The sequence below is a fragment of the Phoenix dactylifera genome, chromosome 2 (assembly GCF_051530095.1).
Source record: "Phoenix dactylifera cultivar Ajwa chromosome 2, Ajwa_hap1_PhDact_Kaust_v1.1, whole genome shotgun sequence".
Taxonomy (NCBI): Eukaryota; Viridiplantae; Streptophyta; class Magnoliopsida; order Arecales; family Arecaceae; genus Phoenix; species Phoenix dactylifera.
The window spans coordinates 13,723,832-13,739,820 of record NC_143191.1 but is presented as its reverse complement, the minus strand read 5'-3'; the positions used below and the strand labels follow the sequence as shown (position 1 = coordinate 13,739,820).

The window sequence follows — 15,989 nt, the reverse complement described above, 5'->3', positions numbered from 1 at the left end:
CTCTCATTCTCAAACAATCTTGTCTGAAGAGATAAATACTAATCTCTAAAAATGTAGAACCCAAAAGTCACATAACAATGTCAAACAATCCCTCTCTAGAATAATATGATACATCTTCAAAGTTTTAATTATATATGACATGCCTACTCATGCAGCATGCAATTCTGTCAAAAAAATTGTAGTATCAAACAATTTGACACCTCCTACCACCACTCGCTCTTCTAATCACAAACCTTGCTCCACTAGACTCATCTCCATCTAAAACACTACCATGAAAGTATTAAACAATTTTATTTTTATTTTCAAAAATGAAGAAAAAATGTACAAGAGTAGACCTGTCAAATGGAATCATGTTGCTTTTTATTGTTTGAAAATTTCCAAAGATTTGGGACTAAATCTATTTCCATATCAAATGAACAAAATCCAAAGATAAACATCAACTAAATTCACAACCCTTCACCCGTGCAAAACAGTTGACCTAAAGTTTCATAAAAAATTAAGTTTTTTTTTTTTTTGGGGGGGAGGGGGTTGGAAGTATTAATTGGATTTGTTGTTATGGGATAATTTAGTGCTCTTTTGGATCTATTTCAGTTACGAGGTTAGGTGAATGGGCATGGCCAAGGGTGAAGCAATGGAGAGATACAGATGAATTGAGGGGGGAAAAAATCACTAGTTTTCTTGTTGACCCTAGCGGTCATTGGCACCATTGTCACCACTCTCACTATAGAAGAAAAGGAAGAAGAGCAAATGAGAAAGGGAGATGAAAACTTACTTTTAGCTGAGATAATTGAATAAGAATAAAACATTGAACACATTTTGTGCAAGGACAGACATATGATCATGCAGAATTCAAGCTTCATGTGTGGTCTAAGCTATTAGGTCACTTTCAAGCCCAATTCCTAAATTCAAGTCACTTATAAGTCTGATTAGCAGGCTATCATCAGCTCAAAGTGATATAAACTTGTATCACTCAAAACAATTAAGATATTTGATGCAAAAAGGTAATTTATTAACACTGCTACTTGGACTATTACATGGCTTGCATCTTGCAGAATGCATTCTTTTTACCTACTGCCAATAGACAATTTCTATCATTTCATGAATCCAAATATGGGTCAACAACCAATATGTTATTAATTATTTCATTATGCCAACACAATGCTACTTAATAAGTGGTAGACCTTGGCATGTGCATCACATATGTTTGATGGCTGTAATGGATAAACCCATGATAAATGCATAGACAGCCGCTAACCTTGATTTCCTTTTCTAATTTCTTTTTTTCTGAGTGGTTAGGAGGAGCTGATTCCATCTCCTACCCTATACATGTCCTCTCTTCGAGAGCTGATGCAAGCCGAACCTCGACCTCTTTTTTAAGTGGCAAAGTGTGATACCATCCGAGTAAGTATTTATTGGTGCTAATCTTGATTTTTGAGGACTAACCTTCTGGTTTCATATTACTTATATGGAGTACCTGGTTTCATATGATTAACATGAAACCAAAAAGAAATGGCCGTCGAAAAGTGATCTTAAAGTCACATTTAAGCTTTTTCTTTTCAAAATAAAAGGTCGGACTACAGTATAGTAGTAATTGTTCTTAAACCAGGAAAGCAAAATTGATGTACCACATAATAAAATTAGAAAATGAGATACCTGTAGCTCCCTGTAATTTTTGATTTCTGATCGTTTATCCATATGAAGAATAATTTTGTCGAACATGACATCATTATAGTCCCAATTGCTTCAAGGTTCCACAGAGTTAAGCTTGAGTCAAGAAACTCTTAGTCACATCACAAAGCAGCAATACCATAGGTTATTAAATCTGGGATATCTCAAAGATCATAAGATCTTAATTTGTTAAATTTTCAATAACTCCTAAGCGCAGGCGCTAACTTTGATGGAAGACCAAACCTTGTTCAACTTAATCCTTCCACTACAACACGCCCATGTATGTTCATCACTATTTGTTGAAAATACTCCAATGGCATCCAAAGTTCTTTCTGCAAGTGATTTTCCAATTTTTCATCTCTTGAATGTGAAAAAAGCTGTTGAAGATTTTTATTCTGAGGAATGAGGAATGAATTGCCCTGCTTTTTGGGGGGAAAATAAAAGGCTAATACAACTTCAAGTTATAACTTGGATCTACAATGCAAACAACAATTAATTTTAACACATCAACTCATGTGAAGCTGATGTGCTAAGACAATGAAATAGCATTGAACAGTACATAGACAGAACATTGCATAACACAAATAATTGGTTTAGTAGATCACTTGGAGTCGCAGCTGAATAAAAGAGTGTTACATGTCACCTTGCATTAGGTTGCATGCGAATCCACATCATCTTAAACATGTATAATTTAAGTCCTTGGATCACTCTGCCCTTGTTTGATCAAATGTTCTACTTTGATTGGCAACTTACAGCAAGCTAAAAATAGGAGATTGCCTTGATAGCTTGTGCAGTGGCTTAAATACCTTGCAACTCCAGATGGAGGAAATACCAATCTCTACATCATCAAAGGACCTTTGCTAACAACACTAAGAAATATTTAACCCATCATTGGTTGTCCGAAAGGTTAAAGACATCAAAGAAGAGGACTAAATAGGAAACAAACATAGATATGATTGAATATCAGTATCTTACATGAAATATCTCACAAATCTGATACAGACGCGAAAAATGCAGCAGGCTGCTTCAACAAACCTGAGAAGGAAGATTGTTTTTGCGCCATGCCCAGTAGTTTGATCTCATTGGGTCCACAGTCTCTAAGATGGAGCAGATGGTAGTTGCTAAATTGGCATCCGATGAGTCTGTCTCAGTTTTCCCCAAAAACTGAACGACCCTCTTGAGTTCATGAGAAGGTTGGAAACCATAACAAAGGAGATCCAAGAGCAGGCTCAATGCAAATATGTAGTTGTGATTAGTCTTCAAGACCTTCAGGCATACATCGGAGACTTGGTTGTCGCTTACCAACAAGTCAGTGTCACCCTTGTATAAACCTCGGAGGTACCTCCAAGGGCTCTCGTTCTGAGGGTTGGCTAGGATGGCTTCAACCGTGTAGCTTACTTCAGAGTCTCGCATTGCTTGCAAGCCCCCAAGGAGTGGAGATCTTGTGATGACGAAGTACCTCTGTTGCAGAACAGCTGTTACTAATTGGCAGTAATATGTCCTCTACATATAAAAAGGGGTATGTGACTGCATTCAAAATGATTAGACATAATTGAACCCAATAACTTGAAGGCACTGAAATCAGCATGCCTGCAATACATATGCTTTCACGCCTACAGACACCTTGGAAGCTAAATTACAAGAATCTTAATTTGCAGCTAACCACAGAATCACAAAATCATTGTGCACATCTAGTACCTAAGAATTTTTATGCCAATGCATAATGGAGACCGAAGAACAGAAAAATTTTCCCGTATCTCAAATGTGATGAACATCATCACATGTATGTTGCAGACTTTGAAGCATGAACCCTATGATCCTCTAATGATTAGTTACTCTTTTGTAACTGTAGGCTACAGGTGGTGTTCAGACTGCCAGGCATGTTACACAAGGATAACATGCTAAACTGAAAGATTTTAAAGTAACTTACTTTTGTTGGTCAGTTTAGAAACGGAGGACAAAGGTTAACGTTCGAAACATCTAAGCACATAGAGATCCTACAATCCCTAAAGTTCTGAATACTGCAGACCATCTCACAAATGAAGGCATCTCTTATACAGATTAACACTGAACATGCGATGCAAATGAGACCATGCTGGAGAAGGTCATCACTTCTGGGTTTTTTTTTCCCTTTTCTTTTCTATTATTTTTTTCATATGCAAGTGGAAAAGGAGACAGTTTAAGGCTTTGGAGTCCGGCCTTGCTATAACATCAAGAAATACATAAAAGCAGCACAAAAATATCAGGAATTCTAAAAGGAATTATCTGGATTAATATTATGGCAAACATTAAATCATCACGAGCTGCATTCATGTTTGATATTACTGAAAGCATTTTGAAAACTGGACTGCTCTTTTTTATGCTCCAATATTGCACTTTTAAGAGAGTCACTGATCAACGATCACAGATGCAATGCAGTACATCAAAGGATAATTAATTCATCCTAGGAGGACATGTTCTGCATTTAAATTTTAAAATTTTAAAACAGATACACTCATGTTCAGAGAAAATTTTAATTAGTAGCTCTTTCACGTACAGATTTACAATTTTTTTAATATGCTGAACCACTTCTTGTATTTCATGATTGTATGACAGCTCAAAATCAAAGGCCTGGCAGGAAACTGGAAATGATGGAAAAGCTAAAAGCATAAATCAGAGTCTGTGGAACCTAAATTTAGTATCAAAGAACCTATATAGGCATACCTGATTCCAAGCTGAATTATTGAAAATGTCATCTTCAAGCAGCTTACAACAGTAGTCAAGCTCCTTTTCCCAGCCACCCAGTGACTGAAGAACCCACTGCACAGAAAGCATTTCATCTTACTTTTACCATTCTTATCTGAGAAATAGTATGGTGTTCGTCTACCACTTCTTAACATAGAATATGCTTCTTGCACTAGCAATTTATGGAGAATCATAAACATGCAGATAACTAAAATATAGTCATTGTATGTTAATCTCAACAAGGTTGTAAGAAAAGCATGGAGAATATCGATACATATTAGATGGTTGGTCTGATTAGTCATTCAGGAAATTGTTACAATTTAAAAGTTAACTCCAAGAAACAGTCAAAATGGAAAAGGAAGGGAATTAAAGAAGGCAACACACCTGCCTATGAGACCAGGCATGGTAATTTTTAGCATCAAGAGCAAGTATCATCATTGTAAATTCAAGCTCTTTATCTGCAGCCTGAGGTCCCAGTTTCTCTGCAACCCACCGCCTGTGATGCCTATATGATAAATAAACCAGCACAATCAATACAAAGAGAAACTACTAAGCATAACTACAGACCAGCCACAACTTAATTTACCTAAATCTGCACATAAACACCTAAAAAATGCTGAAGATAGAAGCAAAAATGCCCGAAGAATTATTTCTCATGTTCACAATTGAGTAGAAGAAATCGAAGCACATACCATGGCATAGTAAACAAGTTCCAGAGACTAATATATATAATAATTGCATATTCTTCATATTCTTCACGCATCATATATATTAGATCCACTATGCAGCTGCTCACCAGATTTGATAATTCTTAGAATTGCGTACGGCAATTTCGTCAATGAAATCCCTTTCCTCATGCAAATCGACATTCAATGCCTCAAGTACAAGGCGTCTGAAATGCCAGACCTATGAAATCAAAATGAATAAGCTGCGTTTATAAATGTTAAAGAAAAAGGTCCATAGCATGATAATATAACAATGAGACAAGATGGTTGACCAATCAAAACCAGAGGCAAGACAAACACCATAAAGCAACCGAGCAACAGGTAAACAATAAAATATCCCTGATTTGTTACATATCCTGGGAAACCATCTCATTATCCAGAATTCAGAATATAACGAGTTTTAGTGTGCAACTAAAACTACATGTGGAGCACAAAGGCTTGCACATGTATCCTGCATGGTATCATATTGCTCAATATTAATCATATTATTATACAATTATTAACAGAGTCGAAAAACATGCCCAAGAAATTGATTCACTCTATATCTTCAATGGATAACTGGCACAAAAATTGTCTCTATTAAAGTCCATTATGGTAGTGCAATAGATAGAGTGATATCAAAATATATGACTGGAAACAATTATCAATTTTATGCATAGCATGTGCCACAAGTTTGGACAGATGGTCCCATAATGAGGGGGATACTGCAAGTGCTTAATAATTTTAACAATAAAAAAGACAATAACTTTTTTGGGGATGAAGTATGGCTTTAAAACTAAGCCTTATTTACCATTTTATTTTATTTTTTTGTGAATGGTGCAAGTTCAGAACACACCAATCATAAACTCATGTGAACATTTACCAAGCATGCTTTGAAAAGATCATCTCCATTCCCTTTGAAAATCATTTCACTTCCCTCACGAACACCTGTGTTGGCAAATATTCTTAATCATTTTTTTACGTATAACTTTGATAGTGTCAAATGCTTGAGTACTACATTGCTAACAGCAGGACAACATCCTTTAAAGGTGAAGTTCTTTTGTTAGCAAACACTCCAACAAAATCCTTATGATACCAAATCCATTTATATATATTCATATTCTAAAAAATTGTGTAATAAGTTTTTTCCAAAAAGTGCTTCACCCAATATTTTATTAATATAAGTATACAAAGTGACAATTCTGCTAATCAACTCTGCATACAATTCATAGTTGCTTATGGTTTTGGATCCACTTGAGATATTGGATCAAACCTTAAGAATATGCAAATGATTTGTAGCTAAAGTGGAACTAAATCTCAATCTATATATTCTTCTTATAATGCCTACTCCTATGGGTGGATCAGCATGCCTCTATGCCTGCTTTTTTAATGTCCATCCCAACATACTCCACAGGCACTTCTAAAGCAAACTCCTTTGGCAGTACGCCTCCCTTTTCTCTTATATATGCACTCTTTTTATAATAAATACTAAATACATGTCCCTCCATTCACTCGAAAATAACTAGAATAAGAGAAAGAAGAAAAAAACAAGAGATTAAATAGGGACTACATTTATCAAATCTGTTCTAGATTTTCTTGATCAATGGGATCACATCCATCCATCAATGCTCCCTTCTCTTAAAAAAAAAAAGAAAAGAAAAAAGCTGCACCCATGTCATATACTAGCACGGAACTCAAACTCCTCTGACCTAACTCCATAGCTCTAACATGATTATATCATTAATCAAACAGGTAATTTTAGAACTTTCTTCACATATGCTCTGCAGTTATAAACCTCTAGTTGAGAACTTTTCTAACAGGGATCCATATCGTTGCCCGCTAACTGACAACCTTCAAATATACTTCAAGTCACATATTGGCATTTGCCTTTGTTACCAAAGCTAACACTAGTTTCACTATTTAATTCTGGCAAAATCAATTGACCTAAGTGTCAATTCAAATACAAAGCTGTTCAAGGGTCACCGTAAGTTCATTGAGCGTGTCTAAACTGCTAGCAGCCTGTAACAACCAAAGTGCATGAGCTCGCAACTTAGCATCTCAAAGGCAAGCTCATTGACTATGCTAAGACTTCCCATGATTGAAAATATAATAACGCACAAGCATTCTGCTTTGTAGGGCGACACTTGCTCGACAATGAAATGCGACTAAGCAAACTAGTTCCATCAAAAAACCTTACAGAAGTCGAGTGATTTACTTCTCCTGCTTTCCACTCAAATCAAAGCGCACGAGAAGAAAATTAATGGGCAAGCTTCCTCAATGGACGAAAGCCAAAAATTCAAGCAACCACATGTGTTCTCATAACACAATTTCCAGCTCATATTGGTGCAACTAATTAAAGCTAGGATATTAAGATTAAACAATGGATAATTAAAACAGGATTCGGTCAACAAGGACTCGCTAACTTGTAAAAAAGAAGACAAAAAAGAAGAAGAAGAAGAATTTTCCTTCAAAAATTGGAATTTTTGATATAATCCGTCGACAAATTGAGCAAGAGGGTGTAGGGGATAGCTCACAGTGTAGTTCGCAGGGTTCATCCCGATGGCCTCAGTGGTGAGGTCAAGCGCGCGGCGGCTCCGCTCGTCGGCAAGGTAGACGGCGCGGAAGTAGTCCATGGTCTCCCGGAAGTCGTCGTGGTAGGCGATGGGGACGATCGGGTGCGGCCCGTCGTCCTGAGGGACGGGCCTGACGTCCGACCATTCCGGCCGCTGGATGAAGGGGATCCGCTCGTCATCGTCGTCGGAGGACGACATAGAGATCCGAAGGGGGACGAGAAGTCTAGGGTTTCCGAGGCGATTTCTCCTACGGTGGTTGGATCACGGAGATGGGAAAAGAGCCAGTGGAGTAGGCATATGAGATTGGAAGGGCTTTTCCGTGGACAGCAGACAGCTTTTCCAGCAAGTAGGTGAGTAACACGTGTACACGAGACCTAGGTTTGGAGCACAAGGTCATCAGGCTAGCAAATGAAGCCCAATGAAGCGGGCTAGGAGCCCGTCCAAGCCCAGTCCAGCGCGGGGGGCGGGGCCGGCCCAGTGCCCATCCCGAGTCGGGGGGGATTGATGCCGCCGGTGGCTGCGGCTGATGTCGGTGGACCGGCTCGAGCCGAAGGAGGAAAGGGTGATGAAGCCTTCATGGTGGAGCTGGGCAAGGAGAAGGGAGTTTCTTGGCCCCTTGCAGAGACTGTGGCGAGCTCTTCCCATGCTCTGTCGACCACTGTGGCTGGGAGAAGTGGCTCAGAGGAGCTGGGCAGCTCGACTACAGAGAATAGCCTCAATTTGCTAGTAGGGGCGGTTGTGACAAGGGGCGTGTCCGGGGGCTCAAGACAGGGGTCTCCGATTTTGGATCATGGGAGGGTTGTAGATTTGCTGAGAGCCTCAATCCAGGAAGGCAAGCAGGCTCCTGGTGCAGGGGAAGTCAATTAGTTCTTATGAAGGTGCTAGCTTGGAACTGTAGGGGGGCCGCCAAACCTTCCTTTTTCTCCTCATTTAAGAGGTTAGTACAGCTTCATAATCCTGAAATTTGCTTCCTTTGTGAAACACGGGTATCCGGTGACGGACTACGTCGAGTTCAGCGGCGAGTGGCACAAGATTGGGAATCCTTTGCAGTGGAGTCTCGGGGCTTATCTGGAGGCATCCTGATGTTGTGGAAGCGGGGGTTAGGTTCTGTGGATGTATTTTGTCAGTGCTCTCAGCAAGTGGTAATGGTCATTTCAGAACCAAATGAACTTCCGTGGGTGTTGTGTGGGGTTTATGCTAGCACCGACTACAGGGTAAGGAGAACCCTTTGGGGAGAATTAACTAGTCTGTTGACCCAGGGAGTACCAACAATGGTGGTAGGGGACTTTAACTGCATCTTAAGCTCAGAAGAGAAGAGAGGAGGTAGACAATACTCTGATTCGGTGGATAGGAGGGAGTTTCGTGAGTTTGTGGGGAGGAATGGATTGGTGGACCTCGGCTTTTCTGGACCTCGTTTCACCTGGTGCAATAATCAATCCGGGCAGGCTAGAGTGTGGGAGCGGATCGACAGGGCCATTGCATCCCCAGACTGGATCCAGCGTTTTTCAGCCTACCAGGTTAGTCATCTAGCTCGGATTGCCTCTGACCATTGCCCTCTCTTGATATCGACAGAGGCAGGATCGGTGCACCATAACCCCTTCCGTTTTGAGAAGTTGTGGCTGTCATATCCCCAGTCATGGAATGTAGTCAGGGAGGCGTGGAGTGTGCCAGTACGAGGGGACGCTATGCAGAGAGTGTCACGCAGGCTGGAGCTCACCAAACGCCGGCTTCGGCGTTGGAACCGGGAGACTGTCGGCAATGTCTTTAGGAGGTTGGAGGAGGTGGAGGCAGCGATTTTGGACGCCCAGGGGCGGGAGGATCGAAGAGAGGAGCTTACGGAGACCGATATGGTGGATCTGCGGCGATCACTAGCCTCCCATCATTCCTTGTTGCGCCAGCAGGAGATCTTCTGGAGACAGAAGTCCAGAATTCAGTGGGTCAAGGATGGTGACCGGAATACCAGTTTTTTTCACCGATCGACAGTTATTAGAAGGCAAAGGAATATGATCCGTTCCTTGAGGGATGGGGCGGGTCACCGTGTGGAGGAGGGTTCGGCAGTTAGACAGGTATTAGTCGACTTTTTCAGGTCTAGATGGACTGAGGATGGGGGGATATTTGAGACGGGCCTACTCCCCCGGTCGGAGATCAGAGTGGATGAGTCAGAGAATACAGCCTTGATTCGGCCAGTGTCGGAGATGGATGTGCAGGAGGCAGTTTGGGGTCTGGCAGAGGACAAGGCCCCTAGACCGGATGGCTACCCACCATTCTTCTTCCGTAGATATTGGTGTATTATTCGAAGGGCAGTGGTGGAGGCAGTTCAGTTTTACTTTAGCCATGTAGGGATGACAGATGATTGGAAGGCCACCTTTATCACATTGATACCGAAGCGTGTGGACGCTTCGGAACCGAGTCATTATAGACCCATTAGTTTGTGTACCACCTTGTATAAGGTGGTGGCGAGGATCATGGTGGGGAGGATGAAGAGCCTGATGCCACGGATCATTAGTCAGGAGCATGGAGCCTTTGTGGGAGGGAGGAGTATCTCAGACAACATTTTACTGGCTCAGGAGATGATGGGGGATCTGCAGCGAGCCTCGAGGAGGCGATGTTTGATGGCAGTAAAATTAGACATGGAGCGAGCCTATGACCGGATCCGATGGGACTTCCTACGGCGGGCATTAGAGAGCTTTGGATTCCACCGAATTTGGATTGACTGGATTATAGGATGTGTGCAGGGGCCTAGCTTCTCCATTCTAGTCAACGGCACGCCATCGCCCTTCTTCCGTGCTACTATGGGACTTCGCCAGGGATGTCCTCTGTCCCCATTTTTGTTCATTATTTGCTCGGATGTTCTTTTCCGGGCTATGCATGCTGCTTGTGGGAACCGGGAGCTGGCACCCTATTGCCCAGCCCCGGGTGCCCGACCTCTTTCACACTTATTATTTGCAGATGACTGTCTCCTACTTGCCAGGGCGAGGGTGTCAGATGCCAGAGCCCTCCAGCGTGTGCTGACAGAGTATTGTGTGATGTCTGGGCAGAGGGTTAATCTACAAAGGTCTACTATCTTTTTCAGCCCTAGCACTGAGGGGAGGGTGCGCCGGGAGATCAGGGCGACTCTGGGGATACAGGAGCAGACTGGGGCCCTGGTGCATCTCGGGGTCCCCATCACAGGGAGGAGGTTACAGGTGGCAGAGTGCTCCACTTTATTGGAGAGGGTGCGGAGCAGATTAGAGGGATGGAGGGCCTCGTCTCTTTCTATGATGGGGAGATTGACGTTGATCAGGTCAGTTCTGTGTTCCATGCCTATTTACTTGATGGCTCACACAGTGGTGCCGAAGACTGTGCTGGTGGGGATTGAGCGACTTATGCGGAGCTTTCTTTGGGGCTCCTACCGGGGGGGCCATGGGATACATCTGTTGGCTTGGGAGAGAGTGTGTCTACCACTGAGGGAGGGTGGGCTGGGGGTGCAGTCACTCTTGGTACGACGCGAGGCTCTCTTGGCACGGAGGGCAGTACAGCTTGTTCTGGAGCCGCTCGGTCACTGGAGCCAGGTTATGATAGCCAGGTATGGCCGAGCGGGTCTCGAGGGCCAGGCGATAGGCCGGCGGAGGAGATCTTTTATGTGGCGAGAGATTGGGAGGTATGTGCCTATGGCTCTGGCGCATTCGAGGTGGTTGATCGGCGACGGACGGAGTGTTGATGTGATGGATGACCCATGGGTGGATGCAGTTCCTTTGAGACTATGGCCGACGACTATCAGCATTGAGGTGGGGGAGGGACTCCGAGTTTCCGATCTCCTCCGGCTGGGAGAGGCAGAGTGGGATGGTGACAGGCTGGGCCAGCTGTTTGGAGAGTACCTAGTAGAGCGTGTTCGGTCGATTCCCCTTTCGGGATCAGCAGGTCCAGATGCCAGGGTCTGGAGCACTACCTCTCGAGCGAGCGTTGGAGTCGGAGAGGTTGCCCGGCTCCTTCAGTCAGGCTCACAGTCGGGCATAGATTGTGGCTGGGTGTGGAGGTTTGGGCTACACCAGAGGGTTGCTCTCTTCCTGTGGAAGGTGGCCTGGGAGCGGTTGCCGACATGCTCAGTGCTGTGTAGACGAGGTATGAGCCTTTCCCCCTCATGTCCAGACTGTGGGGTGGAGGAGTCGGTGGATCATATTCTATTCCACTGCGTATGGGCGAGAGGTGTTTGGAGTTTGACTGGGATCCTGGGTGCCACCTGGAGTGGGAGAGATCTCTTCCTAGAGGAGGTTCGGCTGTGGGCTAGTGCACCTCAGACGCGGGTATTGGCTATCAGGGCGTCTTGTACAGCGTACCAGATATGGCTGGCCAGGAACGCCCGAGTGTTTGGGGAGCGTCGGCTATCCCTACTTTTTGTGATGGAGCGGGCCAGAGCTCAGGCTGCAGAGATTGTTCAGGTAGAGTCAGCTCATCGACCTTTGATAGCTCGGGACATCTGGGGTTCCTATATTGCTTCGGCAGCTCCACACAGGGTATTCTTTACCTGGGAGCCCCCACCTCCGAGTTTCCTCAAGGTCAATTTTGATGGCTCTGTCATGGATGGCGGCAGGAGGGGAGGGGCCGGATTTGTTGTTAGGGGCCCGAGTTTTGATGTGGTGGCAGCAGGGGGCCATCAGATTTTTGATATCTCTGTTCCAGGGGCAGAGCTGCGAGCGGCATGGATGGACCTGTCTTATGCATGGCGGGTACTCCGAGCGAGCTCGGTTTTTCTGGAGGGTGATTCGGCCACGGTGATTAGCTGGATCCGTAGGGGCCCGGGTAGTCATGGATGTGTTCATCCTTTGCTTCGCGACATTTGGACGATGGTGGGAGAGGGGGTTACATTTCAGGCCAGGCATGTATATCGTGAGGCCAATGGGGCGGCCGACTGGGTGGCTGCGTATGTAGCGAGCCACTCAGGAGGCACCCTATGGGCTGGGGCGAGAGAGATGCCCGGCGCACTTCGGGACATTTTGTATTCTGACTCCTTAGGGTGTATTCGTACCCGTGATGTATGAAATGACCGCTTTAGCAAAAAAAAAAAAAAAAGGCTGTTCGCATATGGTTCGCGTTCAGCTCGAATTTGAATTCCTCATATTTGAGCCAGTTTCAGTTGATCATGATGGGATTCAGATCATAGATTAGTTTATCTGATTAACGAATCTAATTGATTTTTGATTAAGGCCTTATTTGGGGGAGCTTTTGGAGGGTCAAAAAGTACTTTCTAGCCCTCCAAAAGTACTTTTAGACAAAAAATGGTGTTTGGTAAAATTTTTAGACAGTTATTTTATCTTTTTCGGAAAGTTGAAAACAGCTTTTGAGGGAAAGCTCCAATTTGAAGCTTTCCGAAAATGTTGTTTTCAGCTTTATCGGGAAGCTGCATTTTTGACCAAAATACCCCCATTTAAAAAAAATTCCTCCCAAAAACTCTCTCTCACCACCTGTTCCTCTTCCACCCAACCCCACTCCCTCTCCCCCGCCGCCGCACCTCCTCCCTCTCCCACGATGGGGAGGTGCCGAAGAAGAGGAAGACGGGTGGTCTTCCCGATGTCCCCGTCATAGAAAGGGGAGGCACCGAACAAGGAGGTCCCACGGTGGGGAGGTGCCGAAGAAGAGGAAGGAGAAGGGGGCGCCCTCCCCCTTCCTGTGGCCGCCGGCGGTTACGACCCGCCCCCTTCCCGCATCTGCCACGACCCAACCTCTTTCCGGCGCCGTCGGCCTTGCGGGAGGAGAGCACTCGGGGGGGCAGCCGCGACTGCCGCAGCCGCCGCCGCCGCCGGCCACGGCCCGGCCCCCTCCCACGGCCGCCGCGGCGTGGCCTCCTTCGGGCACCGCCGGCCGCACGGGAGGAGAAGAAAGGAGAACGGGGGAGAGGAAGGAAGGAGAAGAAGAGAAGAAAAAAAGAAACGAAGAAGAAAAGAAAAAAAAGAAGAAAAGGAAAGATAAAAAAGAGAAAAAAAAGAAAAGACAAGAAAAGAAAGAAAGAATAAATAAATAAATACATACATAAATAAATATGTATATAAATGAATGAATGAATGAATAAATAAATAAGATAAAAAATTAATATATTTCAATGAATAAAATAATAAATAAATAAATTTACATTATTAATTATTTATACTAATAATTATAATATTTTATACCTTTATTATTGTATTATACTATAAATATAATATTATAATATATTATATCATAATACATTAATATGTTATGTTAAATAATTTAATATTATGTTATATTATGAGAAATTAATTTATACTAATAATTATATTATTTTATATCTTTATTATAGTATTATACTATAAATATTATATTATATTATATTATATCATAATACATTAATATGTTATTTTAAATAATTTAATATTATGTTATATTAAGGGAAATTAATTTATACTAATAATTATAATATTTTATATCTTTATTATTGTATTATACTATAAATATAATATATATACATTAATATGTTATATTAAATAATTTAATATTATGTTATATTATGGAAAATTAATTTACTTTAATAATTATATTACTATTATGCTATGCTATGCAATGTCATATTACTATATTATAATAATTTTATTTTTACATTACAGTAATATTATACTATATCGTGTATTATGCATTAATATATGTTATGTTTTATTAGGCTCTATTGTATAATACTATGTAATGTCCTTTATGGTAATTTTGTCATACAAAAGTACTTTCTTAGTTTATTTACCAAACACATGTTAAAGTGCCACAGTACTTTAGAAATATAGTTACCAAACAATAAACAGCTTTTTATAAAAGCTCTACTTCAGACAGCTCTACTTCCAACAGCTCTACTGCCAACAGCTCCTCCAAATAGGGCATAAGTTGGTTATAGGTTTAGCGATGTGACATGTCTATCTCGTATTGATCTATACAATTAAAAAATACGATCTCAACCTGGAAATGATTCAATTGCTATATGTAGATGTAATAGTAATATATAAGAAATATATTTAAGAAATATTATATAATGCCTATAGTTAGTTGGCAAATCATGCCAATAATGAATTAACTATGTTAGATTTGATTTAACAGCATCGAGTTACCTTAATAGCACGAAAGGCCCCATACATGATCTAAACCAACCTAGTCATGTTGTCAATTTAGTAACAAGATGTATTTGAGTTCAAGTTCCTAATTCTTTTGTTATAGATGTTTTGGCAATATGAAGAAAGACATATTTTGCAATCTATGATGAACCTAACCCTGTGCAGTCCATTGGCCACATTAATTTGTAAATTTCGTCAAACTTGAACAAAACGTAAGCAAGTTGAGTCTGATATGTTCGAAAATTTTACATCAAAAATCGCCCAATTGAAGCTGATGTACACCCCCTCTGAGCATGACCCCATAATTACTCTCATCTTCTCTCTAAGGGCTCGTTTGGTTCGCGGGAAGCATTTTTCCTCTGAGGAATATGATTCCTGGGAAGAAGATTCCTAGAAAGAGAATGTGTGGGAATGTACTTTTGGCATGTTTGGTTAAACATGGAAAAATGACAAATTTTCAGAGTGCTAATGTTTGGTTGACCATCCACTTTTTTAGGAAAGTTACGTGTAATTTGTATTATACCCTTAATAAAAATTAAATCTTTAATGCCTCTTTAATGCTGAAGGGTTTTTTTGGGAAAAAAATAAAGATTGAGTGATTCCCGCCTCATGGAAAAGTAACTTTCTTATGTTTCTTATAGGAAAGACTTTTCCATAAAATGTGGGAATCATATTCCCATGGGAATACAACTTTTCCATCTCTCTCTCTTGAAAACTCCAACCAAACAAGAAGCATCTAATTACTTTCCTGTTGACCATACTTTCCCCCTTCTTTTCCCGCGAACCAAACGAGCCTTAAGATGTATCCCCTCACATTGCCATAGGGAGAGGTAGGAGAAAGGGAGGAGGGGTAGCAGAAGGCTTCTTGCAAAGCCCATGCCAAAGTTGAGCAGCGAAGCAAAATGAATAGGCGTGGGCTTTGTTATCAGGAGTCATGACTCAAGACTAATCGCTGTTGGTGGACGACGCACCGTTGGATTGATAGCCATAGAGGTGAAGCTCAGGGTAGCATGGGAGGGCATCACCTATACGAGACGGGTGCTAAATGTTGAGCACATACTCCTTGAAGGAGATTCAGCCATGATGATTAAGTGAATACAGGATGAGGGGCGGAGGGGGGATAGGAACCCTCTACTATGCTACATCCGTTGGATGTGGGGGATTGTAGCAACATCTAGGTCATACATGTGTATCGGGAGGCGAATAAGACCGCCGACTGGATCGCTTCCTTT

The 15,989-nt window shown here is 42.2% G+C and overlaps 1 protein-coding gene across 1 annotated transcript; it reads right to left on the bottom strand.

Moving 5' to 3' along the window:
• Positions 1-2,598: 2,598 nt before the first annotated feature.
• On the bottom strand, positions 2,599-7,955 carry FTA (farnesyltransferase A). The gene is made up of 5 exons (XM_008812545.6): positions 7,631-7,955; positions 5,189-5,298; positions 4,777-4,897; positions 4,372-4,467; positions 2,599-3,129 (listed from the first exon to the last, which is right to left on the bottom strand). Exons 1-5 carry the CDS (start codon positions 7,865-7,867, stop codon positions 2,695-2,697), a joined length of 999 nt encoding a protein of 332 aa, XP_008810767.4. The 5' UTR covers positions 7,868-7,955; the 3' UTR covers positions 2,599-2,694.
• Positions 7,956-15,989: the final 8,034 nt, after the last annotated feature.

What these genes read in the sequence shown, in the direction of transcription:
- FTA (XM_008812545.6), bottom strand. Translation starts at nt 7,867, where the DNA reads ATGTCGTCCTCCGACGACGATGACGAGCGGATCCCCTTCATCCAGCGG. An exon ending in TGAACCCTGCGAACTACACT is followed by an intron (nt 5,299 to 7,630) that starts GTGAGCTATCCC and finishes TTGATTTCATAG; the next exon opens with GTCTGGCATTTCAGACGCCT. An exon ending in ATGCCTGGTCTCATAGGCAG is followed by an intron (nt 4,468 to 4,776) that starts GTGTGTTGCCTT and finishes CTTTCTGTGCAG; the next exon opens with TGGGTTCTTCAGTCACTGGG.